At 44.2% G+C, this 13564-nt stretch overlaps 1 protein-coding gene across 1 annotated transcript in view; it reads left to right on the forward strand.

Annotated features, from left to right (window-relative positions):
- Positions 1-9221, forward strand: part of Lpar3 (lysophosphatidic acid receptor 3) — a 66264-nt gene extending 57043 nt beyond the window's left edge. Inside the window, exon 3 of the mRNA XM_021158195.1 lies at positions 7927-9221. Within this exon, the coding sequence (XP_021013854.1) occupies positions 7927-8255 (329 nt within the window). The 3' untranslated portion in view covers positions 8256-9221. The remainder of the gene's footprint in view (positions 1-7926) is intronic.
- The last annotated feature ends 4343 nt before the right edge of the window (positions 9222-13564 follow it).

Below are 13564 nucleotides of genomic sequence, written 5' to 3' on the forward strand. Positions count from 1 at the left end.
GGATCCCTTTAGCTCCTTGGGTACTTTCTCTAGCTCCTCCATTGGGGGCCCTGTGATCCATCCAATAGCTGATTGTGAGCATCCACTTCTGTGTTTGCTAGGCCCTGGCATAGTCTCACAAGAGACAGCTACACTCTTAAGTGCCTATAACGGAACAACTGTTTTTCTCCCCCACCCCCAGACAGAGCCCTCCTCAGTTTCCTCTGCTTGGCAATCCCAGACATACACTTCCCAGCTATTCCTGATTCTTACTCTACCCTCAGTGCCTAGATCCAAGAAAGCAACATGTCTTCAAGTTCTGTCTCTCCCTCTCACCCTCAAACACCTCTCCTGCCATCCATTCCAAACCTTTTCAGACCCTGGTCAGTTTTTCAGCTGGACTTCTGCCAGTCTTCAGAGGCGTTGGCCAGGCTGGTGGCTCTCATGGCTTACCATGTTAAAGCACCCCCGGGGGAACTGGTTAAGCTGGGAGATACCTAGCTCACATCCCGTTTTCATTTGGTAGCAATGGACATGGTAAGTGGAGTCCCCTCCTGAGGCTGCCCTGATGCAGTTGGGAGCAGATTTACAGTCTAACCTCTTTCTATCTACTGAGACAGTAGATAAAGCTTGGTTATGGGATGGAAGACTTATAAGAGCTGATAGTATCAAAAAGCTACCGTGTGCAGCAGTAGTTTCCAGAATGTGGTTGGTGGGCCCACCAAGGGTGAAACTGTGTGTAGGTGAGTTGGGGTTTTCTTGTCACTACAACCAGCTACCAGACAGAAGCAACATAGCAGGGGCTTTAGAGAGGGTTCAAGTCCATCACAGTGAAAATGGTAGTGCATCGGATGTTGCTTAGTCCGTGTTGGTGAGAAGATGGGGCAGATAAGAAACGGGAGGGGTGGAGGGGATATGGAGGAGACAGACATATCCTCCAAGCACCCGTCTCCCATGTGACCTACTCCCTCCAATGAGGCCTCGTCTTCCAAAGATTCCACAGCCTGGCAAAACAGCGCCACCAGCTGGGCGAACAAGCGTTCAAAAGCCTGACACCCCCTCTCCCCCCGGGAACAGATTCAAACTGTGTGATAAAAATGAGAGCAGATTTGCGGTGTGCGGCTTAACCAGCACTCCCCCTCCCGTGCTATCTTTAGTTAGACAAAAAAAAAAAAAAAAAAAAAAAAAAAAAAAAAAAAAAAAAAAAAGACTAAAAATCCCGATGAGAAAGGTCCTTTGGGAAAGGTATTCTTCCACCTTTAAAAAGGGATTTGAAAACCACTAATATAGAGAAGTAGATTTTCGAGTTTAGTTTTAAATTGGGATTTGCAATAAGAAATGTCATAGCTTCCAAATCCCAGCCACGTGCGCGCGCACGCGCGCGCGTATGGCTGAAGCATATTTTGTGAAACAAATATACTTTGACTGATGCTTTCTGCTCAGTTCATTTTTCTTCTCAGGGCCGGTTGTGAACTACTAAATTGATTTCACGATCCATCGAGCTGCTACAGAGACAGAGAAACCTTTGCCCCGGTCTTCCTTATTGGCACTCCTTTATGAACCGTACAAAGAAATGTTTTCTTAATCCTCTCAAGAAGGGCACATAATTCACGTCATTTCAGATGCTTGGGAGAGACGCTAGTCCATCATCCAGAGTGGCATCTGAGGGCATCCTAGCTCCTTTCTCTGGGTGAGATTGTTGAAGAAGGCACCTGGAGGCTGAGCTGCATAAGCCACACTCCTGAGTACTACAGAGGAGCTTGTCTAGATTCCAGTTCTTGGCTCCATCTTACGTCCTCACTGGCTTACCTGATTTAAAACCATCCTGGGGTGATCAGGAGTCCCCAGGTGCCTAGAGCTCTTTCTGACCCCTCTGCACAGTCATTCCTGACCTTCAGTACCCAGCTCCACAGACTGCTTCACCCCCAGAGCTCTTCTCCGAGAGCTGCTGGGGTCTTGGGCCTGGTTTCCATTCCTGCCAAGTCCTGAGAGGCAGGAGAGGCACTGCCCGGCCATGTGACTTGTCATAGCCTCCAGTCAGGTTCATCTGACTTATCTCCTCCACTGCTTCATGCTAAGGATAACAAAGTTGTCTAAGGTAAAGCTTGCTTGCTTACGGGGGTTATGAAAGTCCTGGAGATAAGGTCTGTGCATTAAAAAGAATCACTTAAATAATGCACAAGGCTAAGAGCCTGTGCAGGGGAGTAGGGCCTTCCATCCTGGCCTCAAGCTCAAGTGCTCTAAATATCAAGGTTCATCACCTAGGAGACTAAGATAGCGATTCTGTATGGCTGGGCTTTAAATGGGAAGCATCTAAAGCTCTAAGCACTCTGCATGGCCAAGAGCTCTGGGCAGGGGGTGGGGTAGGGGGTTGCGAGTGGTAATAATGGACTGAAGCAGGTAATACACCCTGAGGCATGTGGATGTTGCAGTAGGAGGTACTAGAGGAACTGAAATAAATGACTGATCACTGTGGGTGACGGAAAGAAAACCAAGCTAAGCTTGGAAAGAAAACTAGACTTCAGATTGGGGGGTGGGGAAGGCAAAGCAAACAAAGAGCGATGGTGCCCAGGGGAGGACCAGGTGTGTCTTGCCTGAGGAGGACCAGGTGTGTCTTGCCCGGAGACGCATTTTGAGGCTAGAGTTTGTACACTGATTTATACATGTGAACATGAGCACTTTTTTTCCCCCCCGAATCTGTGGTAAAGAATTTGATCTCTAGAGATATCTTTGTCTCATTTTAAAAGATTTTGCCTGTTTCTCCTTTTTAAATATGGAGTCAGTGATTTTGTCCATCCGGATCAAATTGCTTGAATGATTTGGGGGTCAGTTTAGAGATGGTTTACAAAATGGACTGTACCTTATTCTCACCCAGGGAATCTATGAGTCCTACACACTTCCAGAGATGCTATTAGGTTCACTGAGGGATCAGAAGGTAAATTATTAAAATTTTCTCTTATTGGGATGGGGGATTGCTCAGTGGGTAATATATTTGCTTTGTATGCATAAGAACCTGAATTTGATCATCAAAAACCATGTAAAAAAGAACCGGAATGTAGTGGTGTTTGAACACAGTCTCTGTGGTGGGTAGATAGTGGTGCCTGAACATAATCCCAGTGGTGGGTCGATTACAGGGCACATCCCTGGCACTTGCTGATGAGTGTCAAGCTCATGAGAGATTATCTCAAAAAACAAGGTGGACAACATGTAAATATAGCATCCAAGTTTGTCTAAGTACACACATGTGAATGTGCACTCCCACACATGTACCTGCACACATGCACACACACACACATGCACACAAATTCCCTTGTAATTCAGATGCCTAGCTAACATGGGAAGCTAATAATTCAACTTGATCAGTTTTTAGGCGAGGAACTGCATATGTCCTGAAAAGAAGTCAAATTTGTCTATTTTATAATGAATTGAATCTCATAGTTACATAGAATTTGACAATTCTCTAAGTGAAAAAAATTAATTAGCATATCTGTTTTTAACATTAAAATCTCCCTGTAAGCATCCTAGAATGATGTAGACAAAGGACATGCGTGGCCCAGGAAGACTCGGCCTGCACATACAGGCGTCTCTTAAATCCCTCCATTTACTTGAAGCCTCACATCCAAATCTTAGCTCTTTGTCCACCTCCATGTGACCTCCTACAGCACCCCAGGACATGTCCATACTAATCTCTTCTGTGTTATCAGCATGCGGGTTTTAGAAGACAGTTGACCCATCATGTCTTCTCCTAATCTCCAAGAAATACATTCCTAATTTCGTCCATCCGTCCCCATATAGGCACCAGTGGACTGATGCCTACGGGTTAATGCTGATTCTATTATTAGATGCAAACTTGATCTTATCATGGCTTCTTTGAACCCTGGTAGTTCCTAGTAATAATTGTGTGTTGAGACAGAATACACACACAAACACACACCATTCCTTTAAGTTTTTTTTTCCTAGAATTTATAAAAGGTTGGTAGGGTCTGACTGAACTGGGCCTTCCAGGATATCTTTCCTTTCCTAACCCACACTCACTTGAGACAGAATCACATGTGCCCCAATTTGCCCTTAAAAGACTAGGTAACTAATCGTGAACTTAAACTTCTGGTTTTCCTGCCTCTACTTCTCCAAGTGCTCTGCCACTTGGCTTATTTAGTGGGAGCAGTGGGTAGAACCCATGGCCTTATGCATGCTAGGTAAGCAACTCTACCAGCCATATCTCAGCCCTTTTCCTCCCATTTTTAAGGATTAATACAGTTGCCCACACATATCCACTACTTCCCACATTCTTTAAGAATTTTCTACTGTTACAGATTTCCAGGGCCTAAACTATTCCTGACATGTCATTTAAAATATTTTGAGAGTGTGGCATCATACCTTTTGGATAACACACAGTAGGACCCTCTAGGAACTGTTAGATCATGCACTGTGTGAAGCACGTGGATGAGAACCTGGCCTTCAGGGTGTGGGAATCTTATGTTATCCCAGTTAGTGTGTAGGGTGTGAGCCTTGGAGTGTAATACCTATTCTGTAGGTAATCAGCCCCCAGCCCCTCACCCCCTGCAGAGCTTAGGTTGTTCTTTTGTTTTTCCTTGTTCTCTGGAAACAGTACAAACAGAAGATCAACATAATGATGTCTCCTTTACTCTATGACTAACTTCACTTCTTCTCTTCATCCATCTGGTCTACCTTCACCTTCTGTTTTTCTCCTCTCTCTTCCTTACCAGACAATCTCCCTGTTGCACATCAGGAACTGACTTAGATGCAGCTCCACAGTCAGATACAACATAACAGAACCTGAGGATGGAGGAACAGCACTTCTCTCCCTTCCCTTTGCAGGAAAACACATTCCAATCCACCGCCAGGTGACCGCCTAGCGTGGAGACGGTGCAAGGTTCCCTGGTTTGAAATCCTGGCCTTGCCAGTTACCAGCTAGGTGGTGCCTTTCAGCACACCACCTGGCAGTGCGACTCAGGGCTAAAATGAAAATTGCATTAGTGCCTATTTTCAAGAAATACACTGAAAAATTAAGTGGTTAGTTCATATAAAAATAATAAAACAGTACTGACATATAATTGGGGTTCAATGAAAAGTGTCACATTACTACCAAATAAACTATTTGAAAAAAGAGAAAGTGAAATGTGTGTGTGTGTGTGAGTGTGAATGAGCAAGTATGACAAATGAGGCATCAACTTAAAGGTTTCTTTGTAGTATTGATGTCACCTGATGACTAATACAAACCAATGTGCTGAGTGAAGAATAGAGCTTTCAAAGCTTAAATACACACACACTCACACACAACACTCACTCACACACACACACATACAGACAAACACATGTACACACACTCACTCATATACACTCGCACATACATCACAAGGACGGACACACACATGCTCATACACACTCACACAAACACACATACACACACTCAAACACACACACACTCACACCACACACACTCTCACACACACTCACACACACACACACACACACACACACACTTACATGTCCTATCTGAAAACTCCCTTCTTTTCTTATTGATGTCTTTTTACTTTCCTTCAGTTCCATTGCGCCCTCTCGTTAGCTTGTAAGTTCCATGCCTATGGAATGTTACAGTGTGCTTAACAACGTCTAAATCAGGTGCTGTTTTATTCTTCCCTCCCATTATTTTCCTTTCTTTCCATTCCATTTCCTTTCTCCACAAGGACACTGGAACATTCCCACTGTTTTTTTTTTTTTTTCAGTCAGGCAATTTCATACAGGAAAGACTTTTCACATCAATGTTGGCAGCCTCAGCTTTTGATGTCTGGCTTGTTTAGCTCTTGTGTCTTGACAACATTGCAACCCTCTTGAAGAAACAGCAACAAAAATAAAATTTATTATGGAAAATACAGACCATTGGAGCTGGATTGAGCCTCAAAGAGATTCAAACCAGTGCTTTTCAAAGACTTCGCTAAGCCCAGCAATAAGAAATATGCCCTAGGATGTGGAGAGATGGTTAAGAGGGCATGTTGCTCTTCCAGAGGACCTGAGTTCATTTCCCATCACTGACCACAGGTAGCTCACCACCACCTATGACTCCAGCTCCAGGTCTGACGCCTCTGGATGCCTCCATTGGCACTCACAGTCCTGCACACACACACACCCAAACACACTTCATTAAAATAGGTCTTTTAACAGATGGGGATCTGCTGCTCCATTGCCAATGTACCCATATGTGATCTATAAAGTTAAATAAAAATTAAATAAATTGGCCTGTGTAATAAACAGTCAGTCCATCCTATTCTACCTCTTTAAAAAAAATTACCCAAACTGAATAACTGATTGCACACTCACCAAACTCACTGAGTTGTGCCACAGTGTAAAATCCCAGATGTGCCATGAAGCCCCTGATGTACAGTGGAGGAAGCCCTGTCCCTACGCTGTGGCTTGGATCCCCAAGAGTTATACAATGAGTGCACGAGGACTCCATACACTCTCTGAAGTTCACATCTAGTTCTTTACCACATGTTAGGCAGAGCAGGAAAACAAGCAAGTGTAATGGGGAAAGCAGTAGGCTTTGGGCATGTGTAATTATAAATTAGAAAAGTAACCCCTATTGTTATCTCTTACATGTCCAACTGTGGTCCAAGCAAAGCCCCACCCAGCTCAGAAGCTAAAACACTGCATTTCAGACAGTTTCTCAGCATCTCTGATCCTCCCATACAACCACGTTTATGTGAACAACAAGAAGAAAACTGCCCAGAGAGAGTTCTAACCAATGAGAGTAACTAGTTGTTGACACTGTTTCATAGACTTGGTGCATCCCATTTTCCATGTTAGCTGGTAGCTCCCTGACACTGTCTGGCTCCGGCCCAAGCATATTGCAAGCTTCAGATAAATGTTTGTTGACTTGTAAGCAGTGACATCATAAGACCACTGAAAAAGAGCCACATCATGGTAAGGAGATGGATCCCATCACGGCAAAGAATATCCTCTGTGGAGGAAGAGCATCCATCCTAAATTAGGTGTCTCCCAAAACCTATCTATCATGGGCAAAGTGCTTATCTTCTCTGCCGCCAGTCCATAGCATGATCCTATGAGTTAATCAAGAAAAACATCTCTCCCACCAGGTCTGGCTCATAGTTACCATATAAAAGGTAGCTGCTGACTGTTACCTCAGGCCATGTTAACCAGGCAGCATAATACTGAACATGTTTCAACACCACTGAACTGAGAGGTAAGGTCAGTGCGATCCAGTTACATCCAGTGGATGGTGTCCATGTTCCACCACGCTCTACAAAGCACATTTCTGTCTGTCACACTACGAGAGAATTGTTTCTTACAAAACCAATGGAGATCGCAGCAAGTGATTAAGTAAACAGCCTGTGAACATGTCACAGAGAACAGTGTGCGTTTGTGATGGATGGAACTTTGGACTTCATTAAGTCTAAAGATAATGCTGTAGGGGCCATGGCTGCCTGCCCCTGACAATGCCCATTGTACAGTGTTATTTGGTGGTGGGGGGGTGACTTGGGGGAGTTGTGTGGGGGGTGCATTAGTCATTGCTAGAATTTTCAAGGAAGTGTTTAGAAAGTCTGAAGCCAGGGACAGCAGAATGGAGAAGAATAAGAGTTCTGGAGCCCTGCATAAGCTATGAATGGAGTTGCAGTTTTCTGTTTGTCGAATGTGAAGAACTACAGCAGCCTTCTAAAGTGGTTCACTGCTGGGGCTCACGTACTTAGAACACCTTATAAATACTTTATAAAGGTTAACTTTTATCAATAATGAGACCTGGAGGAGCAGATCACCCTGGATGGCCAAAGGGGGTCCCACCCACTCACCTCTAACCGGCTACTGAAGGATGTAAGTTCCCTGTGGCCTGTGACAAAACACAAAGAAGGGGACAGGAACCCCAGTCAGCATGTAGAGGTCTGAGCAGCCCTTCTACCTTTCTTCCTGCAGGCGCCTTCGTGGTGTGCTGGACCCCGGGTCTGGTGGTTCTGCTGCTGGACGGCCTGAACTGCAAGCAGTGTAACGTGCAACACGTGAAGCGCTGGTTCCTGCTGCTCGCACTGCTCAACTCCGTCATGAACCCCATCATCTACTCGTACAAGGACGAGGACATGTACAACACCATGCGGAAGATGATCTGCTGTGCCCTGCAGGACAGCAACACCGAGAGGCGCCCCTCCCGCAACCCCTCCACCATCCACAGTAGGAGCGAGACAGGCAGCCAGTACCTGGAGGACAGCATCAGCCAGGGCCCAGTGTGCAATAAAAATGGCTCCTAAACCACGGACGCCTCCGCCCTCTTCCCCTGGGGAAAGAGCTGTTAAGCGTCCTCACCTGTCTCACAAAGCATGTGGACAGGGTTGTTTGAGGGCTCCATGCATCACTGCTGGGGCTTTTAAGTTTTCATTGTCAAGGAAGATAGATTTACGGCGTTCAGTAAAAGCACACAGGAAAGGGAGAGGTGAGCAGTGGGTTCCAGCTTGTCTGTGATCCGCTCCCAACATCCTCCAGCTCTTGCGCGAGCCATGCTGGGCTCTGTCACCATCTTGCCACCATTGTCTGTGTGTTTTCAATGATGGTGTTGAAGGTCCTAGGTCAAAAGAAGTAGTAAATAATGGTACCTGAGCCTCCTTGTGTGGCTACTAGATTCTGTAGTTGTTTCCGCATGGGTTTAAAATGTTCAGAAAAAAATATTTTAGCAGTGAACCTTGATTTCCTCAGAGAAGCCATAGCCAGGAGCTAGGTGGGCAACTGTATAGTAGAGTAAGTGATGATATTGACCGGCAGGTTGAACTTCTTCCAAATAGCGTCAAATATGAGCATGATTAGATCTTCAGTCTCGGTTATCAGGATACCGCTGAGGGGCTTGCTGGATCCCAGGTGCAAAGTAACTGCACATCGAGTATTTTAACCAAAGCTGCCAGCGTATTCTATCTTGTGGACTGAATTTTGATCTTGTATTTTTCTCCTTCAAAGACCTCTGAAAGGTAGATCAGTTAAAAACAAAAATAGTGTTCATACACATAGGCTACTGACCAGTGTTTTCTGTGTAAGACGTTTAGAGTGTGTTCTGACAAAGTAAGAATAACTTCAAGGCAGGCACTATGGTATTTATGTAGCTTGCAAACGTTTACATGTTCTCTCTCTCTCTCTCTCTCTCTCTCTCTCTCTCTCTCTCTCTCCCCTGCTGTTGTGATGTAACATTTATGTGCACAAACTACTTGTAATAAAATATTTTAAGAAGCTATGCTTTGAGATATAATGGCCTAAAATATAGAGCATTATGATTTGAAGTCTTAGATTTTTACATGCTTGATGCAGTAGGTAGGTGTACCCAAAGCTTATGTGAAAGCTACCTATAAAATAAAAATTTGCGAGGACCTGTTATCCCTTGATGAGGGCCATTATTGCTCTGTATATTATCTAAGCAAAAATACAGCGTGTGGTAACTGTGACTCACACTTGTAGAAGAAAAAAAATCAAATTTGCCATGAAGCGTGCACTCAGTGTTTTATGTGAGCATTCCGAATCTACAGCTGGCCAAAGGGTGGAGAATGGAAATTGAATTCCAGTCCCTGAATAGCTACTAAGGGATCTTTAAAGGTTTTATTTTGAGGCAAGAACCATTTTTAGTGCCCTGCATCCGAGTGTCCTATTCAGAATGGTGTCTGGAGGGGATCCAAAATGTGGAAACACAGGGTGGAAATAGATAGCTTTTGTGTTTATGCTCACACACATCTCGAGAGTGGCACAAGAATAGGGAATTCATGTATATTTGGAAATGATGATTGGAGGGGTTACAGAGTTCATGGAGACTGCTCAGAAAATCCAGCCTTTAGTGTGTGAGGGGAATAAATGTGAAGGAAGAGTGTTCCCCTGGCAGTTCTAAGATCCTGAGTCTGCAAGCCTTACCTGCCTTCCTTGCATTGTTCTTACTGAACGTCTCACCCATACCTTACCAGGTCCATGTTTGAGTCTAGGCACAGGTCGAACAAGACCCCACCCCTTTAAGTGTGAAGCACTGCCTGTGCAGTTCTGATCAGTCTGTGTTGAGAGAAATTAGTCTGGTATCAAAAGTGCTATCTTGGAAAGAAAAAAATATTTTTTTGAAAACAAGCTTTTGAAATTTCTTGGTGAAGAACAATTTTGCCGCAACTGAGTGGTGGGTGAGGGGTCTGTTTGCGACTTTCAGGAGCCCCAAGTCTGAATACTATAACAGAACTACCCCCGATTGCATTTGTACAAGTCGAACTGCGTTCCAATATCTCTGTATGCCTCCATCTGTGTGAAGTTCCTTGTGAAAACCAGTGTATTGATGCTTTTTTACAAATGCCAAAAGTCACAATGGGTCAGTGGGTCAGTTCTGATGCCCTGCCTTCCCTGGTGCTCTGAGAATATGCCCACCTCATGTTAAGATGGTCTGGGACCAAGGCCCCGGTATATGTGACAACTGTGATTTTGTTTACCTGCAGCCATCGGTCCATGCAGGCCAGAGCATTCTCTGAGCTCTGTTTTTGATGATCCTTGGCCAGGCATTTGTCTTATGCTTGTTAGCTCGCTAGTCCTCTGATCACTCCAGTGACGGGCATAAGACTATGGGTGCTTCTTTCCTCACTGTGGAACAAGCAGACTGAAGGTAAACTCCGAGAAGACACCCATGAAGGTAACTTACTGACAAACTCGAGACTCATTAGAATCTGGGATAAAAATAGCCTCAGCATTACCCTATAACACGAAGCATCTCACTGTGTCCTGAAGAGAATTAAAAATACACACAGCAGAGCCGACTTCTGGGGAGCTAACCATAGAATCTCATTCCCTTTGTGGATCACTAAACATGGTGTTAAATTGGAAGTCCCCAAAGCTCCTTCCAGTTTTATATATTGTCTCTCAGGCATAGAAGCTGGGGTTGGGATTGCTAGAAGAGAAGGATTTTTATTTTTTATTTTTTAAAAAAATCCAGATGTTTTATTCTGTAAAGCACATATGCACATATTTCAAACACAGAAAATTAATGAGAGAGGGACACCGTCGCAGACCATCATGCAGCAAGGGGTTACCCCCGAGTCCCACAGTGCCTGCAGGAGGGTCAAAACACAGGAGGCTGGGTTCCTATGCACTGCCAAGAACACAACAGAAATACCAGGTTCCAAATGATGAGAACTTACACGGAGAATGAAAACTGATTCAAGTCATACCATACGGTGAGAGACAGAAGGAAAGAGATCAATATGATCTGAAACAAGCATTTCCCAGGAAGTCACTGACTTGTGACTACACCCCACATCTGAGGGCAAGCCAGTGCTGCTGGGGTCAGAGGTCTCTAGTAGCCCACTCTGACATTCCACTTCTGAGGTATACCAGCAAGGAACAGCTGAGGACCAGGCCCAGATGTGTCTGCAGTCCCCTAAACTTCAGCCCACAACTCCCTTCCCCAGCCATCCTCCATCTGTCTACCTGCTATGGTGAATGTTTGAGTTTTAAAGTATGTATCTGGCCTCAGGATGGGTCATGTCCCAAGCATTTTGGGGACTTCCCCTGCCTAGGTCTTGTGGTGTTCCTCCTTCCCAGCCACTGCCTGTCATTAACACAAGGATGACTACGAGGAACACAGACCAGCAAACGCGATTCTTCGAGGAGGACTTTAAAAGGAAGAGGAAGTGCCCTTTTGTGTGATGCTCTCCCAAACACATCACACAATCTGCTCATAATTTAATATCAGTTTCCACGGAGATATAAGTATTAGTAGGTGTGATGTTGCTGGGGGTTTATTTTCTCCCTGCTGCTATATTTTATTCGTTTTCTCCACTGTATCTTAGAGTGCACTCTTTCTCAAATAATCAGATGACAGATTATCGATTACAGATGTTAGGGGCTTGGGTGGTTTATTGCCTGTAACATCTGGGATGAGGTTTATAGTGCAAATAGTATCACATGCAATATTTACTTGTGTGCTGAGGTTTCAGCACATGAATAAAAGTGTGGGTCATCCTATGTAACACAGTGACTATGGGTGACAATCAGTGAACCAAGTTGGCCATTCACTAATCCAACCTAGTTTTGAATCTTGCAGTTCATGGTTGTTTTGAGAAAAGTTGCAGCTTTATGCAGTAACCCATAATATTTTTCTGTATCAGCAATCTCAGATTTGTACAATCTAATTAGCACGTGATGCACCTGTCCTCTGTTGTTGAAATTAGAGCTCACGCATTATACAATAAGGCATAGTGAATCAAACAGGAAGAGCTGGGTACCGTATCCCATGCTGCATCTTTGTGAACATTAGGAAAGAGTGAAGTCACTTTTCTGCTTTTTATGTGTTGTCTTAGTTAGGGTTTTACTGCTGTGAACAGACACCATGACCACAGCAAGTCTTATAAAAAAAAACAACAACATTTAATTGGGGCTGGCTTACAGGTTCAGAGGTTCAGTCCATTACCTCAGGGTGGGAGCATGGCAGCATCCAGACAGGCATGGCACAGGCAGATCTGAGAGGTCTACATCTTCATCTAAAGGCTGCTAGTGGAAGACTGACTTCCAGGCAACTGGGGTGAGAGTCTTAAGCCCACACCCACAGTGACACACCTACTGCAACCAGGTCACACCTATTCCAACAAGGCTGCACATCCAAATGGTGCCACTCCTTGGTCCAAGAATATACAAACCATCACATGTGTGCACACATTTGTTTGTGTTTGTACATGTTCATGTGTACGGTATGTATGTACATGTTTGTCCTTGTGTGAGAAGACCAGATGTCAATATGACGACAGCCAAGGTGTCACTCATCTGATTGCTATCCGGCTTGTTTTTGAGACAGAGCCTCTCCATAACCTATCAATACCTGATTAGCAACATTTCCAGTTACAAAATCAGCATACAAGCCAAGTATCTTTCAAATATACTAATAACGAACTTGTTCAGATGGAAACTAGGAAAAAATATTCTATTCAAGGTATATAATAAAAAATTAATTTGTTATAGTAAGAAATGTAAAAGATACTAAACAAAAAGACCTTCTATGATCCTGGATCAGCAGAATTAATGTGTGAACACGACTATCTCACCAAAATAACCTACAGATTTGATGCGATGCCCACCAAAGTTCAGATGACATTCTTGTGGTCATAATTGGCATTCGACCATGGACAATACATCTTGACATCAGCCAACCCTCATGTCTCTAGCGTCTTGCCACAACAGTGAATGGCAAAGGTAGGTATAAAATTCAGACATTGTAAGTCATCAGAAATAAGACTTATTGTCCCTGTGATTGTGAAAGAAAGAACAGGTCAAACCTCTTACAGAAAGCAGCAGTTTTGGTCCCGTGAGCAGAGTGTGGAGTTTGTCGTTGTTTTGAGGGAGGGTGACACTAAAGGTTCTTCATTTGATAGGAAGAAGGGAGTGATGAATGCACCTGGGAGGAAGTTGCCATGGAGATGATCTCAGTGTAACACATGAGGAAACTGAAAACCACATGATTGAGTGAGTGTTCAAAAGAAGTTGTGACTCAATTAAGAGTGGAATTTAAGTCCCCCCTGCGATCTTCTCTATTAACAACAACAACAAAAAGTTGGTTTCTTAATAA

The sequence above is a fragment of the Mus caroli genome, chromosome 3, assembly GCF_900094665.2.
Source record: "Mus caroli chromosome 3, CAROLI_EIJ_v1.1, whole genome shotgun sequence".
Taxonomy (NCBI): Eukaryota; Metazoa; Chordata; class Mammalia; order Rodentia; family Muridae; genus Mus; species Mus caroli.